Genomic DNA, 20,681 nt, shown 5'->3' with positions numbered 1-20,681 from the left:
CTGCAATGCTTTTGCCTAAAGCATTTTGTGTCCCTCAGGTTCAAGGTGGGGATTCAACAGTGACAACACTCCTAGCAAGCTCTTCTCAACCCTGACCCGGATGCAATGAGCTCTAGTGTCTACAGAGCAGCTTCCATCTCCTCTCTCACACCGCTACAGAGACACCACTGAAAGCAATATGAGTTGGGGGCACTGTTTAGGAAGTGCTCAGCACACTGCAGGATCAGGCCCTTTAAGTGTCTTTTGATGTTTCCTTTGCAGTAGGAAGCAGCGTTCGCAAACTGCATGTTACTGCAATAACTTCAATGACCCCATGAGCATGTGCCTCAGTCGTGTCTGGGTATAAGCGTCATGTGCTGAGTTGCTCTCTCCTGACACCCAACGAGGAGCTATTCCAACAAGGAAAACAACAACATGGGTTCTGGAAGCCTGGGTCCTTCCACCTGCTCTGGGCAAGGGGCTCGGGACATGGGCAGGGGGCTGCTTTCACCTCCACTGTGGGTGGGGTCCACCGCTCCTGCAGACTTTTGGGAGGGCTCTGGCGCCCTTGCTCTGGGCTGGGGCTACTGAGGGCCGGCCCGTAGCCAGAGACTCTGGGCGGCTGGAGCCAGTGCTTGCATCGCCCGCCCACCCCGCGCTCCAGGGCTGCGGGCCCTGCTGCCCAGCCACTGCTCTGGGGCTCAGGCTGGGGGCCGCGCTGCCTGCCCGCCGAGCACTCCAGGACAGAACTGTGTACGAGCCAAGGCAAGGAAGACTTTGGTAGTGCAAGCACATTCAATGGAGATCATAATGATGAACAAGATGATAATGATGTTGACTAGAAATGTTACCAGCACTCTTACATTTCCATGATACTTATACAAGTTTATTATCATATTTTGTTTTACCCTTTAGGGTATTCTTGTGATGCTTTGAGGTCACAAAGAAATCCAATTTTATCTCTTGAAATAATACATAGAGTCATTCAATTAACAGAAACAAATGCAAATTTCAAAGTGGTAATTTTAATGTGTTCATGGTGTCACTGTTTATCTCCGCTTCTGGGGTAATGGCACCACTTGACAGCTCCACATCATACTTTATCTTAAAGTGGACATATGAAGCTTTCAAATGATGTGTGATGTGTATTTGTACAGAGAGACTACATTAAGATGACCAAATCGATGGTGTCTGACGCTCACCTACATCGCCATTTCCTCAGTACCACTATCCAGATACTGGGTCAAACTCTGCTCTCATTTAAACCTTGAATAATTCTACTGACATTAGTTTGGCTAGAATCCAGCCTTTACAGCCCTGGGACATGATCCTCCATCCCTGACTCATGTGTGTGCTTAGCTCAGTTTGGGTCTAATCATGTGCATCACAGTGATGGGTTTGGATTCATAGAACGTGGCCTTTGACATTTCAGCTAAAGCCGCTTTCTGTAATGATTTTTCTAAATCCAGAATCATGGGGGATACCCTGTTAGACACTTGGAAATCATATTCCTTTTTCTTCCCGTATATTCTCTTTCCCTTTTACCCATGGTGCGTTTTGCCAAGTACTTATAATACAGTTGAAATTAGCAATATGACTGGCCAAGGAAAGCCCCAAACTGAGACCCATCAGCACAGCTTCCGTGTGGGCCAAGTGTTATTTCCTGTGCTGGCCTGTCCCTCACGTCCATACAACCATGGAAACCATGGGAGGAAATGGCAGATACAAAACAACAAACGATGGGGATAGAGCAGCAACAAATTCAATACAACGCACCACAACGAGCGATTGTCCATTTAGAATCCTCAAAGTTTTCCCCATTCAAATGGCAACTTTTGGCGGTAGGATTGCTTGTTTTTCTAAAATCAGTGTCCGTTAAAAAAAGCTTTTGCCAATCTACACAATGAAAAGTCAATCCACTTACACCCCCCCGCCCCCAGCTCCAGGCTTTTGAGAACAAACCAAAATCTCCCAGCAGTATTTTTTCCTACTAAATGAAGGAGGAAAACTTGTATTTTTAAGATCCATTTTTGTTGGTCTTTGCTGTTTCCACCAGATGGAGCCCAACAGCTTCTAAAATGCAGAGAGATTTTCTCAACCAAGGAATAAACAACCCCAAACTCCGGCGGGCCAAGGGCGTGCAGTTTGCGTTTGTAAAAAGGATAAAAGTAAAAAATTCAAGTTCCTGGGATCTTCTTATTAGTCACAGTAGATTCCCACAATCCCTCTCCCTACCATCCTCCACTCCCTCCCCCACATAGGCACCCCCAAACCTCCCACAGTCTCTCTGCTGGGTTTGCTGGGCAGGTCCGATCTCGTTACCTCCATTTTATTTCAGGAGCTTTTGTGATCAACTTACCCAGAGCATGGTCCTGAGAACAGACCGCAGAGTGTGTCTGCTTCTGCCCCCCGCAGGGCATTGGGTCTCTGACCTCTACTGCTCAGCGGGGCCTCCAGGTCCCGGTCATTGGCAAACTGCTGGCCTCGGTGAGCCTGGTGCCAGCGCCCTGACCTGGGGTGTCCGTCCCATGGATTCCCTGCCCCCTTCTCCAGGGAGCTCCCTGGGCCCGCTCTCAGGACACAATTTCAAAGTTCTGCTCCGGTTCGGGGTCTAATCCAAGCCCGATGGCCCAGCAGCAGCAGCTGCCAGGAGACCAACTCCGACTCAGTCCAAGGCTCACTGAAAGTGAAAGTGAAATATGCAAGGAGGCAGGGACTTTCTCAATAGGCTGGTATACAGGATTATATTGTTATAGGGAGAGAGACACTTAATGTAAACCCACAGTATAGTGGGCACATAGTGTTGACCCTGGAGGGGTCACATGGAGGTAAAAAACTATCTGTGCCATGGCTACATTAGGATTTTAAATCCAGATAATTCTCTCCATATAAAAACAGGCCTGTTTTTCTCCAGTGAAGACACGGCCTATGTCGTGTTATAACGTCCTCTCTTATTCTGTGTCTCGGGCCCCAGGTCAGCGTTGCGAACGCTAGAGCCAGCTCTGGCGGAGAGATTCCTGCCAGTCTAGCTATGTCAAGCAGGGTGTGGCGTGATCTCTGACCACCAAAGCCGCCAGTACAGATGCAGTTATAGAGGCAGAACAGCATTTTGCCAGTACAGCTTGTTTTCCGGGGGTGGGGATGGGAATAACCTTTACAGGTAAAATCACAGTGTTGCCAGTATAAAGTGTCTCCCCATCAGGAGCGCCGTGCCAGTCTATCTACACCGCTAAAGCACTCCTAGCCAAAGGTTACGTCTACACTGCAAAAACGAGTGCCGTGGCAGGGGGGTGCTGGCAGGCTGTTGGGGTCAGAGTGCTGCTGACCCAAAGCTGAACAGCCACAAGACACCCAGGATTACAAGACAGATGCTGACTGAGCCCCTTCCTGGCCTGGGTGAACCCCAAAGCATCTCAGCAGCATTAAACCTTCTAAATTTCTTGCGGGGGCAGAGGGGAGGTTGGATAAATGGAAAGAAAAGGGAAGGGGGTGAGGGAGACAGGGCAGGAGAAGGGAAGAGGGGCAGGTGTGGAACAGGGGAGATGACGAGACTTAGGCTGTAATGTAGACAGAACTTGTGTTGCTCAGGAATGTGAATAAACCACCCCCCTGAGCAACATAAGTAACACAGACATAAGCGCTCGTGTGCACAGCACTATGTCGGCGGACACATGTAGCTTCTGCCATTTGTGGAGGTGGTTTTATTATGCCAAAGGGGGGAACTCCCTCCCGTCTGCTGTGAGTGGGTACCTGGGACGGGCTACACTGAAAATGCCACACTCAGGGCAAGAAATAGGGCAGACAATCCCCAAGCTGGTGGTTATTTCTATAATTAGATCAACCAAGCCAGTAACACAAATGGCTTCTGCAGTACCATTGTGGTTAACCAGAAGCCAAATACAGTCCCCCTTAGGCATTCCAGCCCTCAGCTCCCAGCCAGATACTAATCCCAGAGGATCAGGCATATACCCCACAGGTCAATATGAATCTCAGATCTTACCCAAATATCAAGCTGTCAGCCAATCCTTAGTAAACTATCGAAAGATTTATTAATAAAAGAAAAGAATAGAGTTACAAATGGTTAAGGAACCATATACCTACAAGTGATTGCAAAGTCCTTATATTAAGTTTGTAGCAGAGATGGAATAAACTGCTGGTTTGCAAAAGAATCTCTGGAATCACCCAAACAGATTGGGGGTCATCAATACTTCTTCAGAGCCTCCTTGTTAGAAATCCAGTCCAGAGAAATGAAGCAGGAAATGAAGAGAAAATGGAGATGACTCCGGGGTCTTTTATATCCTCTGCCATGTGCTTGGAATTTTACTGTCCCAAACAAAGCCCAGAGCCCCTGTTTGTGGAAAGTTACTGACCCAAGCTGGAGTCCAGAGTCACATGAGCATATCACATGTCCTTCCACAGTTTGCTGACTCATGGGGGTGGCCATTGGCCCCTGGCTGTCTGAAGCATCCTCAGGAAGAACTATCCAGAGGGGATGAGTTTCTTCAATGGCCCATTGTGAGAGCTGTTTGTCCTTGATGGGCCATCCACACACAGCTGTCTAGCCTTGATGTAAATTCTATCAGGGTGGGGTTGGGTCGGCCAGCAACACAACACATGTGTAAGATCCAAGTACACAGCCAATATTCATAACTTCAGATACAAAGTGATACATGCATATAAACAGATAATCATACTTAGCAAATCATAACTTTTCCACTTATCAGAGGGGTAGCCGTGTTAGTCTGTATCTACAAAAAAAAAGAGGAGTCCATTGTCGCCTTAAGGACTAACAGATTTATTTGGGCATAAGTTTTCATAGGTAAAAAACCCACTTCTTCAGATGCATGGAGTGAAATTTACAGAACAGGCATAAATATACTGGCACATGAAGAGAAGGGAGTTACCTTACAAGTGGAGAACCAGTGATGACAAGGCCAATTCAGTCAGCGTGGACGTGGTCCACTCCCAATAATTGATGAGGAGGTGTCAATGCCAAGAGAGGGAAAAAAGAAAAGGAGTACTTGTGGCACCTTAAAGACTAACCAATTTATTAGAGCATAAGCTTTCGTGAGCTACAGCTCACTTCATCAGATGCATATCGTGGAAACTGCAGCAGACTTTATATATACAGAGAGAATATGAACCAATACCTCCTCCCACCCCACTGTCCTGCTGGTAATAGCTTATCTAAAGTGATCATCAGGTGGGCCATTTCCAGCACAAATCCAGGTTTTCTCACCCTCCACCCCCCCACACAAATTCACTCTCCTGCTGGTGATAGCCCATCCAAAGTGACAACTCTTTACACAATGTGCATGACAATCAAGTTGTGCTGGAAATGGCCCACCTGATGATCACTTTAGATAAGCTATTACCAGCAGAACAGTGGGGTGGGAGGAGGTATTGGTTCATATTCTCTCTGTATATATAAAGCCTGCTGCAGTTTCCACGATATGCATCTGATGAAGTGAGCTGTAGCTCACGAAAGCTTATGCTCTAATAAATTGGTTAGTCTCTAAGGTGCCACAAGTACTCCTTTTCTTTTTGCGAATACAGACTAACACGGCTGTTACTCTGAAAAGAGAGGGAAAATTGCTTTTGTCCTGAGCCAGCCACTCCCGGTCCCTATTCAAGCCCAAATTAACTCTGTTAAATTTGCAAATGAATTGTAGCTCAGCAGTTTCTCTTTGAAGTCTGTTTCTGAAGCAGCTTTTCCACTGACACCTTACATGATACAAGCTGTATAAGATCCATGGCAATTGTGGGACAATGGTAACACCAGTGATAGAAATGGTCTCCTTTCTTATCCACAGCATCACATCAGCATAGAACACCTTCACAAGATGCACTGCAGTGGATTGGTACAGCTGCGCCGCTACAGAGCTATACGTGTAGACGTGGCCTTAGAGGGAGCAGAGGAAGTCCAGTCAGAACGGTACTAAGTTCTTCATGGGTTGTTTGCATATCTGTCAGCATGTCCAAGGAGCAGCCAGCATCACTCTTGTTTTTAGTGATTTTAGTCAGTGTCACTCTCAGATTGTTCCTGCTTTGATGTTTGAGCTTACAAAAAGTGTAGGTGAATTTTTACTGGGATTAAAAATAAATTGTAGAAACATTTCACTCCTCCTTGAACACTGCAGGGGAATGAAAGATCTCGTTGTGTACTAACAACTTTCTGCTGCACCTTAAAAACAACAGAAAATCATGGAAATATTTTTCTTGGGCTTAGCATTGGGTCTGAATTTGAGTGGACACCATTCCTTAAGTGCAGGTCTGTGTGGACAGCAGAGATTATTCCCAGGAGGCGTCCACTTCCTCTCGGTTATTGCCCTCCTGACTTGGTTTTATAACATGGTACTTTTCTCTGAGGATCTCAAAGCACTTCTGCAAAATGTAATTTTTGCAAGCAGACCCCTGTAAGGTACTGAAGGCTGTTATCCTCCTTGTACAGGGGGATGGAAACTGGAGACACAATGCAGTGAAATAACTTGTCCAAAAGTCACTCAGGAAGGTGCAGCACCAAGAAGAGAACCCAGTAGTCCTGACTCATAGTTCTCTGCTCTACCTACAATGTCACATGCTGTCGGTGCTACTAGTGACATGTAAACTAAGGGTCTGGCTACACTACCATGGTTACAGAGGCTCAGCTACTGTGCTGTTGTGTAGCTGCGTCCTACATCGACAGAAGGGGTTTCCATCAGTGTCATTAACCCATCTCTCTGAGAGGTGGTATCTAGGTCAATGGTAGAATTATTCCATTGACCTTGCTGCATCTACAGTGGGGGCTTAGATCAACTTAACTATGTCACATAAAGGGTACAAAATGTTTACAGATGTGAGTGATGACATTAGGTCCATCTAATTTTCAGACGTAGACAGGCCTAATGCAAAACTGGAACAAGCAGTAAGAAACAACCATGTGTGAAGGTAAACCGTGTGTGAAGGTAAACTATACTACACCAACCTGCTATGAAGCAAATTGTCCTACTGTAAATAACTGCTGGTATCTTTTTCATGCTATGTTACACACGAGGAAAAGAAAACGGGAATGATGTAGGGTGCATTTGAAATGGTTAAAAGGTGAAAAAGACAAATTTAGCCCGTGGTTTCAGTTACACGGAGAAGTAAAATACAAAGTGCACAAGTCACTGCTCTGATATAATTGTTGTATTAAATGGGCAGATATAAGGTCAGGTTCTCTGCTGGTATAGATCGGCTTAGTTCTGCAGAGGTGAATGGTGTTCATCAGTTTGCACTAGCAGAAGATCTGCCCCATAAAGTCTGAATTGGTGTATGTGACTTGTCCCCTCATCAGCCGCTGATCTCTCACCCACGGTTACAAGCAACAAGAGCTTCCTCTTTGTTTGCTGCGGAGAGATTCATTTCCCTTTTTGCTGCGCTCGTCACACTGGACATGTGAGAAGGGCCATGTGAGCATTTGTTAAGGGTACTTTCCAGTTTTCCACAACTGGGGCAGATGGAGTCATTCACACAAGGCACCCTTGTTAGGGTCAACTACTCTGAGGGTTTTTTTCCCCGGACTCCACCCTACAACTGGACAAATCTTTAATCCTGCTTCACCTCCTTATTTTGCCCCGTTTCAGCCAGCTGGCTGCAGACCCTCTCTGTGCTATCCCTGTATATCCCCCCATGAAGATTATCTCTGGTAGGAGCAGACACATTTGAATGGGGGGAATTATGCAGTGGATGAAGTTCATCTTTCCTGAAACACAGAGGGGCTGAGTCTCCGTGGCCTTTTGACCCGCTCTGGCCCATAGACCACATCACCGATTATTATTCATTATCTGTGTTGTGGTATCACCTAGGAGTTTCAGTCATGGACCAGGGCACATTTGTGCTAGGCACTGCACACATACAGAACCAAAAGATAGTCCCTGCCCTAAAGAGCCTACAGTCTAGGCCAGCGGTGGGCAGACTTTTTGCCCTGAGGGCCACATCTGGGCATAGAAATTGTAGGGCGGGCCATGAATGCTCACAAAATTGGGGCTGGGGTGCGGGAGGGGGTGAGGGCTCTGGTTGGGGGGTGCGGGCTCCGGGGTGGGGCCAGAAATGAGGAGTTCAGGGTGCAGGAGGGGACTCTGGGCTTGGGTGCAAGGGCGGGTGAGGGCTCCAGCTGGGGATGAGGAGTTTGGGGTGTAGGAGGGTGCTCCTGACTGGGACCGAGGGGTTTGGAGGGCAGAAGGGGGATCAGGGCTGGGGCAGGGGTTTGGGGTGGGGGAGATGAGGGCTCCGGCTGGGGGTGCTGGCTCTGGGGTGAGGCTGGGGATGAGAGGTTTGGGGTGCAAGAGGGTGCTCCGGTCTGGGATCAAAGGGTTTGGAGGGTGGGAGGGGGATCAGGGCTGGGGCAGGGGGTTGGGGCGCGGTGGGAGGCTCAGGGGTACAGGCTCTGGGCGGTGCTTACCTCAAGCGGCTCCCGGAAGCAACGGCATATCCCTTCTCCAGCTCCTATGCGGAGGCATGGCCAGGCGGCTCTGCATGCTGCCCCGTCCGCAGGCACCCTCCCCTGCAGCTCCCATTGGCCACAGTTCTTGGCCAATGAGAGCTTTGGGGGTGGCATTTGGGGCGGGGGCAGTGTGTAGAGTGGAGTTCCCTGGCTGCCCCTATGGGTAGGAGCCGGAGGTGGGCCATTTTGCTGCTTCTGGGAGCCGCATGGAGAGGCCCCAGACCCTGTTCTCCAGCTGGAGTGCTGGAGCGGGGCAAGCCCCAGACCCCACTCCCCAGTGGGAGCTTGTGGGCCGGATTAAAACAGCTGGTGGGCTGGATCCAGCCCGCGGGCAATAGACTGCCCACCCCTAATCTAGGCACAAGATGAGACAACAGATCCAGACAGACGGACAAATGGAGGTGCAAAAGGAAACACTGAGACAATATTGGTCAGCATGATGAGCTGTAGTCTCACCACACCAGCAGCCTAACCACTGTCAAGATTTTTGTTGGTGCCATGGCGCAGGAGGGTTTTGAGATGGGATTTGAAGATGGATAGTGAGGTAGCTTTATGGATGTTTATGGGGAGCTCCTCCCAAGCGTGTGGGCTGCAGATTGCCTAACAAGCCGGGTGTGGTCCTGTTCTCCATTACCTCTCTTCACCAGCGTGTCTGCCAAAGAACCAGAAGTGAAGAAAATGGAGAGCACCACTAGGAAAACATTAGAGCAGGATAAAACCTGCAACAACCTACTACCAAAGCAGGATGGAGAACCTACAACCCCCCAAGCCACAGCTGGTGTGTCTGTCATCCTACAAATTTTGTGTGTCTGTCCTCCTACAGATTTTCACTCACTCACTCACTCACTCACTAATTCTTACAGTGCCCCCAGGAAGTGACTCAACTTACAGAGCGGGAAACTGAGGCACAGAGAGACGAAGTGATTTGCCCAAGGTCACTCAGCAAGTCAGTGGGAGAGCTGGAAACAGGGCTCTGGAGTTCCAGGTTCCCAGTGCCTTGGCTGATTCCTTACACCACATGCTCAGCACACAGAGGTCCCTGCAGTTGGGGGTCACTGATCACAAGCGTGGTTACACTGGGGCTTTAACAACTATTCTGCCTTTACCTTGACTCACACCTTCGCCATGACATTCGTACTCTAGGTAGCTTCCCTCCTTGCCCCCCATTCCAAATCAACTGCCAGGCGTGCGCAGAGGAAGTTGCCTATTGCTAAATCTTGCTCTGCCCGACTCCCCCCTTTTTCCTGTCTGAGATCAGAGGCCTGGAGGCGTTGTTCTTTACTGGCCCTGCACATCTGCTGCAAAAATACAAACCTCCCCTTCATTTATTTACTGCTGGGTTAAATCAAAATTGCAGAGAAGGCAGCTCCTCGACTGGCTGAAGTTCTGCTTTTCTAGGTAGGTATAAACACAGCTTTACCCCTACACGCCCCAATTCTACTAGCTCCTGCCATACAAGCACCTTACTCAGGTGATGGAATCCAAGGGTGCAAGGGAATCTGTGTCAACCGACAGAACCTGCCAATCAAGCTACAGTTTAGCAGAGCTGGTGGGCTGGGTAGGAGGCTGGCAAGAAAGAACAGAGGAATTCTTTGGTAAAACCCTTCTTGCCCAGAATGCTGTCATCTCAGAGTGCCACAGAGAAGTTTATACCTCTCTGTGTGTTTCTTTAAACGCAGATAAACAACCCATCAAGCTGGGAGTGTCAGGGTAATTTGTGGATTCTTTTCAGTGCTCAGACTCCAAAGTCCAGTCATTGCTGTGTGTTAATGTGTTAATATCTAACTGGGTAGGTTACAAGGTAAGTAACTGACAGCTCTGAGGAAAGGGATGGTTCAAGGAGTGAATTTTGAATCCTTCCTTATTCAGGGCATGTCTACCCTTGCCATTTAAAGCAGAAAAAGTCCCTTTTTTGTGCAAAAACCATTGAAGCGTCTACACTTGCCAATGAAACCACCTCCATGAGAGGCGTACAGCTCTTAGTGATGATACTTTTGCAGTGATGTGCAGGTGAAGACACGTTCTTCCTCTTTACAGAGCTTTTAGCACCTGCAGCATATCCCACAGTGCCTAGGTGACCACTCTGGCCAGCAGCTCTGCTGCTTTGACCCCAGGTAAACAGACATCCACCCCTCCCCCTGTAAAGCCCTGGGAACTTTGAAACTCCCCTTCCTGTTTTCTTGGCAAGTGCTCACTTATTGTCTGGCCAGGTGACAATGCCTGCTCCAGGGAGCAAAGGATCCTCTGCTTGGAGCAATGCTGAGCTACTGAAGCTGATCAAGAAAAGGAGTACTTGTGGCACCTTAGAGACTAACCAATCTATTTGAGCATAAGCTTTCGTAAGCTACAGCTCACTTCATCGGATGCATACTGTGGAAAATACAGAAGATGTTTTTATACACACAGACCATGAAAAAATGGGTGTTTATCACTACAAAAGGTTTTCTCTCCCCCCACCCCACTCTCCTGCTGGTAATAGCTTATCTAAAGTGATCACTCTCCTTACAATGACAGGTTTCAGAGTATTACCAGCAGGATAGTGAGTTTGTGTGTGTGGTTTTTGGGAGGGGGGTGAGAGAACCTGGATTTGTGCAGGAAATGGCCCAACTTGATTATCATGCACATTGTGTAAAGAGTTGTCACTTTGGATGGGCTATCACCAGCAGGAGAGTGAATTTGTGGGGGGGGGGTGGAGGGTGAGAAAACCTGGATTTGTGCTGGAAATGGCCCAACCTGATGATCACTTTAGATAAGCTATTACCAGCAGGACAGTGGGGTGGGAGGAGGTATTGTTTCATATTCTCTGTGTATATATAAAGTCTGCTGCAGTTTCCACGGTATGCATCCGATGAAGTGAGCTGTAGCTCACGAAAGCTCATGCTCAAATAAATTGGTTAGTCTCTAAGGTGCCACAAGTACTCCTTTTCTCCTTACAATGTGTGTGATAATCAAGGTGGGCCATTTCCAGCACAAATCCAGGGTTTAACAAGAATGTCTGAGGAACAGTGGGGGGGAAAGGAATAAACAAGGGGAAATAGGTTACTTTTTTAACGAATCAACCATTCCCAGTCTCTATTCAAGCCTAAGTTAATTGTATCCAATTTGCAAATTAATTCCAATTCAGCAGTCTCTCGTTGGAGTCTGTTTTCGAAGTTTTTTTGTTGAAAGATAGTCACTTGGAGATCAGAAATCGTGTGACCAGAGAGACTGAAGTGTTCTCCGACTGGTTTATGAATGTTATAATTCCTGACATCTGATTTGTGTCCATTTATTCTTTTACGTAGAGACTGTCCTGTTTGCCCAATGTACATGGCAGAGGGGCATTGCTGGCACATGATGGCATATATCACATTGGTAGATGTGCAGGTGAACGAGCCTCTGATAGTGTGGCTGGATTTGTGCTGGAAATGGCCCACCTTGATTATCATACACATTGTAAGGAGAGTGATCACTTTAGATAAGCTATTACCAGCAGGAGAGTGGGGTGGGGGGGAGAGAAAACCTTTTGTAGTGATAAAACACCCATTTTTTCATGGTCTGTGTGTATAAAAACATCTTCTGTATTTTCCACAGTATGCATCCGATGAAGTGAGCTGTAGCTCACGAAAGCTTATGCTCAAATAAATTGGTTAGTCTCTAAGGTGCCACAAGTCCTCCTTTTCTTTTTGCGAATACAGACTAACACGGCTGCTACTCTGAAGCTGATCAGTGTTTGGGGAGAGGAGGCTGTGCAGGGACCCAGGATGCCCCGCAATCACCACACCCCACCTTCCCACAAGGCCTATAGTCAAAATGGAGAGAGTTGCACTGTGGGATGGCTGCCCTCCGTGCGCTGCTCTCCTGGGAATGGAAGTTCTGTAAATGTAAACACTCTCTGACGCCTGTGGAAGTGAGTGACTACACAAACCAGTGCTTTTCTTTCACCGGTTCACTGTCACCCTTGAAACTGACAGGGCAAAAACTCTCAAAGTGTAGACATAGCCTTAGTGGTCAGAATCCCCCTCAGTCTGTCAGAGTCCCAGTGGGCTAGGTAAAATGAGCCACCAGTGAAAACACCCTTTATGTTTAAATGGGAAGTTGAGAGTCATGAACGTCTCCGTCATTTTCAGTTTTATTTTCAGGATGAGAGAACTGGGGGGTTTCAAGTAACTGTGGGTGGGGATTATGGGTCACTAAATGTGAAACAATTCCAGGCAGAGCACTGATATAGGTTGTTTCTTGGTAATGTAGCTGCCTCAGCTTTCCACCCATCACTGCCTCCCTTCTGCACACCTGTGAGGTGTGAGCCAGGGGAATAAGAGCCACACTGCTACAAATAAAAGCTGCCAGCTAAGGTATGCTTGTACAGACAGAGCTGACCTAGGCTTGCATAGCCCTGTCCCTGGATAGATTTCAGCTTGCATTGCTCTGCCAGGGCTAGGCAGTCAGAGATGTGATCACATTGCCTGCTGATGTTATCCTGTTGCTGCGGAGTTTCACAGCTAGAATCCCCTTTGCTTGTGGCCAACATTGATCACTAATTTAGGTCGTTTACAGGCAGGAAACCCACCACTGTTTTCTACCATGGGGGGCTATTATCAGTGGCCCCTGGGAAGGCAAGAGGACTGTCTGGTTAAAGTGCAGCCCAAGCTGAGGCTAGCTGGTATGTGCAGACTCTGAGCAGCAGTGTCTGGATAAGGGGGTGGGTTCCTGTTTGTGCTCCATGGCAACCAAGCTGCAAATGATGCCAGCTTTCATGCCATTGTTCATCTCCATGGCACTCCATCTGGTCGCTAACTTGATCTCTGCCTTAGAGCAGAGCAGTGTCAGGGCTGCTTTAAGTTACTCTGGCTTCCAGGTGCAGGCTTTTAATGGCGCTGTAGACATGCTCTCAGAGTTGATCAGACAGGGCAGGGCTGACAGGTCACAGAGGAAGGAGTCAGTTACATTGCTACATTCTGGGAACTGCAGATGAGCTGATAAGATTCAACAGCTTGCCCAGCTTAGTGCTTAGTCAGCAGCTAAGTTAGCCAGCAAACAGCCAGGAACATGAAGAACTGGGGCGTGTCCTGCCACTGGAGAATGGAACTTAATGACAGCACACTCCAGCTCTTTCTATGTTCCTGGAAAGGGACCAGCCTGCCTTGTGTGATGGCCTGAGAGTGAGTTTGTGTGTGTATGGGGGTAGGGGGGTGAGAAAACCTGGATTTGTGCTGGAAATGGCCCACCTTGATTATCATGCACATTGTAGGGAGAAAAAAGAAAAGGAGGACTTGTGGCACCTTAGAGACTAACCAATTTATTAGAGCATAAGCTTTCGTGAGCTACAGCTCACTTCCTCAGATGCATATCGTGGAAACTGCAGCAGGCTTTATATATACACAGAGAATATGAAACAATACCTATTCCCACCCCACTGTCCTGCTGGTAATAGCTTATCTAAAGTGATTTCCAGCACAAATCCAGGTTTTCTCACCCTCCACCCCCCCACACAAATTCACTCTCCTGCTGGTGATAGCCCATCCAAAGTGACAAGCTCATGCTCAAATAAATTGGTTAGTCTCTAAGGTGCCACAAGTACTCCTTTTCTTTTTGCGAATACAAACTAACACGGCTGTTACTCTGAAACCTGTCAAAAGGGATAGGAGTACTTGTGGCACCTTAGAGACTAACCAATTTATTTGAGCATGAGCTTTCGTGAGCTACAGCTCACTTCATCGGATGCATACCGTGGAAACTGCAGAAGATATTATATACACACAGAGACCATGAAACAATACCCCCTCCCACCGCACTGTCCTGCTGGTAATATAGGACAGTGCGGTGGGAGGGGGTATTGTTTCATGGTCTCTGTGTGTATATAATATCTTCTGCAGTTTCCACGGTATGCATCCGATGAAGTGAGCTGTAGCTCACGAAAGCTCATGCTCAAATAAATTGGTTAGTCTAGCTATTACCAGCAGGACAGTGGGGTGGGAGGGGGTATTGTTTCATGGTTTCTGTGTGTATATAATGTCTTCTGCAGTTTCCACGGTATGCATCCGATGAAGTGAGCTGTAGCTCACGAAAGCTCATGCTCAAATAAATTGGTTAGTCTAACTATTACCAGCAGGACAGTGGGGTGGGAGGGGGTATTGTTTCATGGTTTCTGTGTGTATATAATGTCTTCTGCAGTTTCCACGGTATGCATCCGATGAAGTGAGCTGTAGCTCACGAAAGCTCATGCTCAGATAAATTGGTTAGTCTAGCTATTACCAGCAGGACAGTGGGGTGGGAGGGGGTATTGTTTCATGGTTTCTGTGTGTATATAATGTCTTCTGCAGTTTCCACGGTATGCATCCGATGAAGTGAGCTGTAGCTCACGAAAGTTTATGCTCAAATAAATTGGTTAGTCTCTAAGGTGCCACAAGTCCTCCTTTTCTTTTTGCAAAGACAGACTAACACGGCTGTTACTCTGAAACCTGTCAAAAGGGATAGATTCATTGTGACAAAAACCCAACTTTCACTAGAGGTTTTAACAGCTGTGAATAAATCAGCCTTGAATTTGCAATCCCCAGAGGACAGCAGCCACTTCTGAGCCAAAACCCAGACAGCGGAGAGACAAGGGTGTAGGGACTTACAAATATCCTCCTGACACCTCCTGACCGCAGGCACGCAGTCAGCCTGAAACACACAGCCAGTGAACCTTGGCTGGGCGGAAATTTGTCACTAGGACTATTCTGCAATATGTCTAATTGGTGAGGTGCTACCCTATTGGAATCCGAGGGAATGGTGAGTGGCTAAATGGGAATGTATACATCTAGGAACAAAGGATGTAGGCAATACTTACACAGTGGGGGCCTCTCCCCTGGAAAGCAGTGACTCGGAGAGAGATTTGGGGGTCCTGGTGGATAATCGGCTGAATACGAGCTCCTACTACAACACTGTGGTCAGAAGAGATCATGTCATCCTTGGGTGCATAAACAGGGGAACCTGGAATAGGAGTAGAGAGGTTATTTTACTTCTGTATCTGGCATTGGTGTGACTGCTGCTGGAATAGAGTGTCCAGTTGTGGTGCCCACAATTCAAGGATGTTGATAAACTGGAGAAGGTTCCGAGAAGCGACACGAGAATGATGAAAGGATTAGAAAACAAGCCTAATAGCGATTGAGCTCCTTTAGTCTATCTATTCAGCTTAACAGAAAGGAGGTTAAGTGGTAACTTGACTACAGTCTATACGTACCTGCATGCGGAACAAATATTTAATAATGGGTTTGTGAACCTAGCAGAGAAAGGTATTACACAGGGATCGGTAATCTTTGGCCAGCAGCCTGCCAGGGTTAGCCCCCTGGTGGGCCGGGCCGGCGTGTCCGCAGGTTCGGCTGATCGCAGCTTCCACTGGCCGCGATTCGACGCTCCAGGCCAATGGGGGCTGTGGGAAGCAGCGTGGGCCGAGGGATGTGCTGGCCGCCGCTTCCTGCAGAGGGCTTATCCTGGCAGGCCGCAGGCCAAAGGTCGCTGATCCCTAGCATAACATGAGCCACTGGCTGGAAGCTGGGGGCTCAGGGCTGTCCTTAGGATTTATGGGGCCCTATGCAGTATTATTAAACTGGTGCCCCTATGCTCCACTGAAGACGGTCACCAGCCGGTGCCGCTGACCCCAGTGTGTCAATGGGGCACAGCCACCACCCCCACCCGTGGACCCCCAGAACCTTCCCCCATTGCTGACACACCCCGAGCTTCGTACGCAGCAGATGCCGCGGCAGTGGCTCAAGGCCGGCTTCGCGCTGTCACAAGGTGGCTGCATCCTGCCAGAGCCCACGGCCCTCCTGCAGCCCCCAGCCACTCCGGGCTCACCACGAGCATTTTGACAGGAAGTACCAAGCAGTAACAACAACAATAATACGTGTGTGTGTGTGCGACAGAGTGTGCATGTGTGTGTGAGAGCCAGCGCATGTGAGGGGGACAGAGAGAGCGCCAGTGTGTGTGTGTGGCTGTGTGTGTGTTGGGGAGTGTGAGACTCTGTGTGTGTGTGTGACAATCTGTATGGGGGACTGTGACTCGTGAGAGGCACAGTGTATATGGGTGTGAGAGACAGCGCGTGTGCGTGCGTGTGTGTTAGGGAAGTGAGAGAGACAGTGAGCGCACTGTCACTTTAAGTCCCCCGCTCCATTCTCCCCCCCACCCCCGCTGACTCACGTGGAGGTTTCGGTCCTCCTGTCCTGGCCCCGCCAGAGACCGAGCGGCGCCCACAGGCAGGGTCCAGGGAGGGACTCCGCTCTGAGCGGCGGTGGGTCGGGCCGCCGCGCCATCAGTGACCGGCCACGCTGCTCTGGGAGAAGCCCGCCGGCCCAGCGTGGGGGCGAGGCCAGAGAAGAGAGGATTCCAGCCACGGTCAGCGAGGGGAATGGTGCCCCAAATTTTCGGGTGCCCTACGCAGCCACATATGCTGCGTATGCCTAAAGAAGCTGAAGCAAGACAAAGTCAGACTGGAAAAAAACGGTGTAAATTGTTAACAATGAAAGTAATTAGCCACTGGAACAATTTATCAAGGGTCATGGTGGATTCTCCATCGCTGGCGATTTTTAACTCAAAATTGGATGTTGTTCTAAAAGATTGGGGCAAGGAATTATTTTGGGAAGTTCTCTGGCTTGTTATACAAAAGGTCAGACTAGATGCTCAGAATGGTCCCTTCTGGCCTTGGCATCCATGAATCTAGGTTCCTCTATCCCCAGCTGTGCCACAGATAGTGTGCGTGGCCTTGCCCAAGTCACCTAATCTCTCTGTGCCTTCTCTAAAGAGGGGATGATCATTCTCTCTCTCTCACTCTAGCAATTGGATCACGTTCTCTTACATTTTGTCATGTCTTTTCTGTTTAGGCCTTGTCTACACGGCCACTTTACAGCGCTGCAACTTTCTCGCTCCAGGGTGTCAAAAAACACCCCCTGAGCGCTGCACGTTTTAGCGCTGTGAAATGGCAGTGCAGACAGTGCACCCGCGCTGGGAGCTATTCATCTCCTGGGGGTGGTTTTTTTACAGTGCTGGGAGAGTGAGGCTTCGTGAGGACATGCCCTTAGACTAGCTCTTTGGCAGGGACAGCCTCTTAGTATGTGTTTGTACAGTGCCTAGCACAGTGGGCTCCTGATCTCAGTGGGGCTTTAGGGGCTACTGCAATATAAATAATACAAGGGAAGTAGCCTCAAAAGGTCTGAATAAAGACCTATATTTCCAGAGGTCGGGCTCACTGCTAGCCCTAACCCCAGGAGAGAATTGGTGTTTGGAGATGGTTTTCTAAACATTCATTTGAGTGATTTAAGTTTGTCTCCTAAGCCTGATCTCCCCCTTAGACACAATATCATGCTCTGAAACTGCATACAGGCTGCAAAAGGTGCTCATGTGTGCACCGTGGGTTTGAATTGCTTCAAAAAATTCGTGCCGACCCCTCACATGCACAGGAAACTTGCATACTTCACAGAGAGTGCAAAGCACGCTGCAAGCATACAACAAAGACCAACATTGTACTTGTGGCTTCCTTGGTCGGTGGCTTTGAGAATGTGTTTTTCAGGAGCACTGCAAGAAGGCGCTTCAGTGCAATGGACAGATGTGCAGTCAAACCAGAGAGAAAGCTGCTCTTCAAAGTTGCAATCCAGATTTGTGTCTGAGCCCCCGCCTCAAAACCAGATAGTGCAAGGTGAGCGTCTTATCTAGTGTTCAGCTTGAGGCATGCTAGCTGAAACCCTGTGCACGCACCCATCACCCATACAGACTCAGATAACTGGGTAGGCACCCCTGTGTCAGACACAGCCCAAACCAATGTAACAAGCAAGGACTGGGTAACCATGCCACTGTCAAATGCCTACAGCAGGTCCCGTGTTGATTCTTGCTCAGGAGCAGATTGTACCTTTGCAATCTGCAGAGTGAAGGGCAGCATGTAGCTACCCCACCCCAGGAGCAGAGCAGAGAACAAACTGTGTCTCAAAGACCCACTGCCTCCCTTGTGCTGGGAGGAATGAGAAAATCACTTCACCTCTTTTCTTGGACCTGTTCCCCATCCAGACAACTATCCTAGCTAGCAAATGGGGAGGGTGCAGCCCGGACTCCTTCTTCCTCCCCCCTCCACCAGCTTGCAGCTCTTTATCAGGTGGGTAGCCCCTGCTCTCCCCACCTCAACCAGATCATGATTTTGGGGAGAGGGGGGAGGAGTAGGATTTATTGCCTTGAGTGGCTGACAAAGGATGTTGCAGTCTAGTCCACTACGAGAGCGTATAATATTTGCTCATTTATTAACCTGAGGCCAGGATCTGAACAGCTGGTCAGGGACCTTCTCACTTGGACACCAAAGCTGGCCACACAGATTGGAGGGTAGCTCCCTCTGGGAGTGATGGTGCTGGAGTGAGGACTGACTCCTGCTCTCTTTCCCATCTTCGTTCGGCAGCTCCCAGGCCTAAGAACTTTTGTTAGAATTTGTTAGTATTAATGAAGCCACCCACGTGCTCCTGTCATTCTGATTATGCTAATAATGGCTCTGACATTGCACCCTCTACGGCCTTGGGCAACTCCCTTAGCCAGTCCTCCTCTGTCTCCCCATCAGGGAATGGTGATTATCACAGGAGAGGCATTTACGTTGGTTGTAGCGAACGCTGGGGACATGATCATCTGGAAATGGGCTGCCTCTGTAGATTTCAGCATCTCTGCTCTGCCCACTATAACCCCTGATTCCTAAGGCCAGTTGTGCCCAGGGAATAGCACCCAGAGCACAAGAAAAGGCAACATCTCTACCATTTTGCTCTCTCCCTTCCCCCCCCCCCCAACCTTCTTCTGGGGTTTATTATGCTGTGTGTTAACGTAGCACATAGGAGTCTTGTCATGGCTCAGCCCCCTCCCCCGTGCCAGGTGCTGTACAGGCACAGAACACACAGACGGTCCCTGCCCCACAGAACTGCCACTGGACTCGTCAGCTGAGCCTCAACCCATGGAGATGGACAGAAAGACGGTGCAGGCCCAGGAAGCTATGAGACAATTAGAGACGGCTCTAGCTGGGCTGCTGGGTGCAACTGTACCCCAAGACGTCACACACCCAGCCCTGGCCCCCCTAAAGGGGGCAAAATCACCCTCCCAAGCACCCCTGTCTGGGTCTGCTTTTAAAGGTGCTCCAACAATGGGTTGGCTACTCTGCCTAGTAACAAGTCTCCCCTAGCCAATCGAAAAAACACATTCTGTTCAACCTCCTCTACCGATTACAGTGCCAGAGGAAGAGTGAAAACAATGAGGAGTCCTTGTGGCACCTTAGAGACTAACAAATTTATTTGGGCATAAGCTTTTGTGGGCTAAAACCCACTTCATCAGAGTGGTTTGTCGACCTGGCATCATGGTCACCCAATCACAAAAATACACCAATGGGAAAAATCAGGCTGGGCCTGCCTACATTGCTAACCTGCCTAGCAACTCCTCTCTAAGTGTCTCTAAGGCCCAATAAAAACAGGGTAGATTTAGCCCATCAGGAAGGGAAGTCAGGTGATTGATAGACCAATATTAACCCCTTGTGAAGGACAGTGGTACTGCACATTTCATTCATGCCTTTTCCCTGACTCTGGGATCAGATGCAGACCCAGAGATTCTGAGTGTGGCAATAGATGAGTCAGGGGGCCTCAGGCCCTGGGAAGGGGTTTAGCCCTCCCCCATCCACACACACACACACACACACGTGGTGCATGGCGAGAATCAACAGCTGGATAGTACATGAGAGATGATGGGCAGTGTGGCACTATGCTGAGCAGGGAGAAGTTGTGTTTGATGCAATGGAGCTGGGGAGCCAGTGACGTGGTAAAAGTGATAAGCCAGGGAAATTATCTTTGCAGCAGCATAGATATAAGCAGAGGAAGATTGCGTCACAGCATGCATTGCACGTACCCCTCCTATCCTGTGCAATTCACCTTAGCTAAAGCACAGCTCCCTAGCGTTCCTATTGAACAGGCCCTCAGCTGCACGTGGCTCTAGCTGCCACACAGAAGGCTGCACAGATCCTCTGATGAGTAGGTGAGCATCGTCATCCTTCCAAGAAGTCACTCCTCAGGAAAGAAATTTGGATGTGCTTCCTGGAACATCACAATGACTGTTCAAACATTTCCTGCAGGGTCCGCCCCACTCTCCCACTAGGGGCATTTCTTCTACAGGGCTTTGCTTCCAGGAGTGGCTCCTGGCTGAGTTCATGAATAAGAAATAACAGCACAAGTACCAAATATCCCCCACCCTGCAGCCTGTCCACACTCCATGGCCAGAG

The 20,681-nt window shown here is 48.8% G+C and overlaps 1 protein-coding gene across 2 annotated transcripts in view; it reads right to left on the bottom strand.

The window, feature by feature from the left end:
- The window catches only part of LOC311532870 (tumor necrosis factor receptor superfamily member 14-like), a 75,402-nt gene that overhangs the window by 11,461 nt on the left and 43,260 nt on the right, over positions 1–20,681 (bottom strand). Inside the window, exons 1-3 of one of the 2 annotated variants that reach the window (XM_084651793.1) lie at positions 16,601–16,757; positions 15,252–15,394; positions 2,339–2,659 (exon numbers count right to left, since the gene is read on the bottom strand). In XM_084651793.1, coding sequence (XP_084507919.1) covers positions 2,339–2,347 — 9 coding nt within the window. In that variant the 5' untranslated portion in view covers positions 2,348–2,659; positions 15,252–15,394; positions 16,601–16,757. Of the gene's footprint in view, positions 1–2,338; positions 2,660–15,251; positions 15,395–16,600; positions 16,758–20,681 lie in introns of those variants that run through there. The other variant, XM_084651794.1, reaches the window with a different exon arrangement.

This window comes from Lepidochelys olivacea, assembly GCF_965140295.1.
Source record: "Lepidochelys olivacea isolate rLepOli2 genome assembly, chromosome: 18".
Taxonomy (NCBI): Eukaryota; Metazoa; Chordata; order Testudines; family Cheloniidae; genus Lepidochelys; species Lepidochelys olivacea.
The sequence above is the reverse complement of the archived record's forward strand: the minus strand, read 5'-3'. Positions and strand labels throughout refer to the sequence as shown.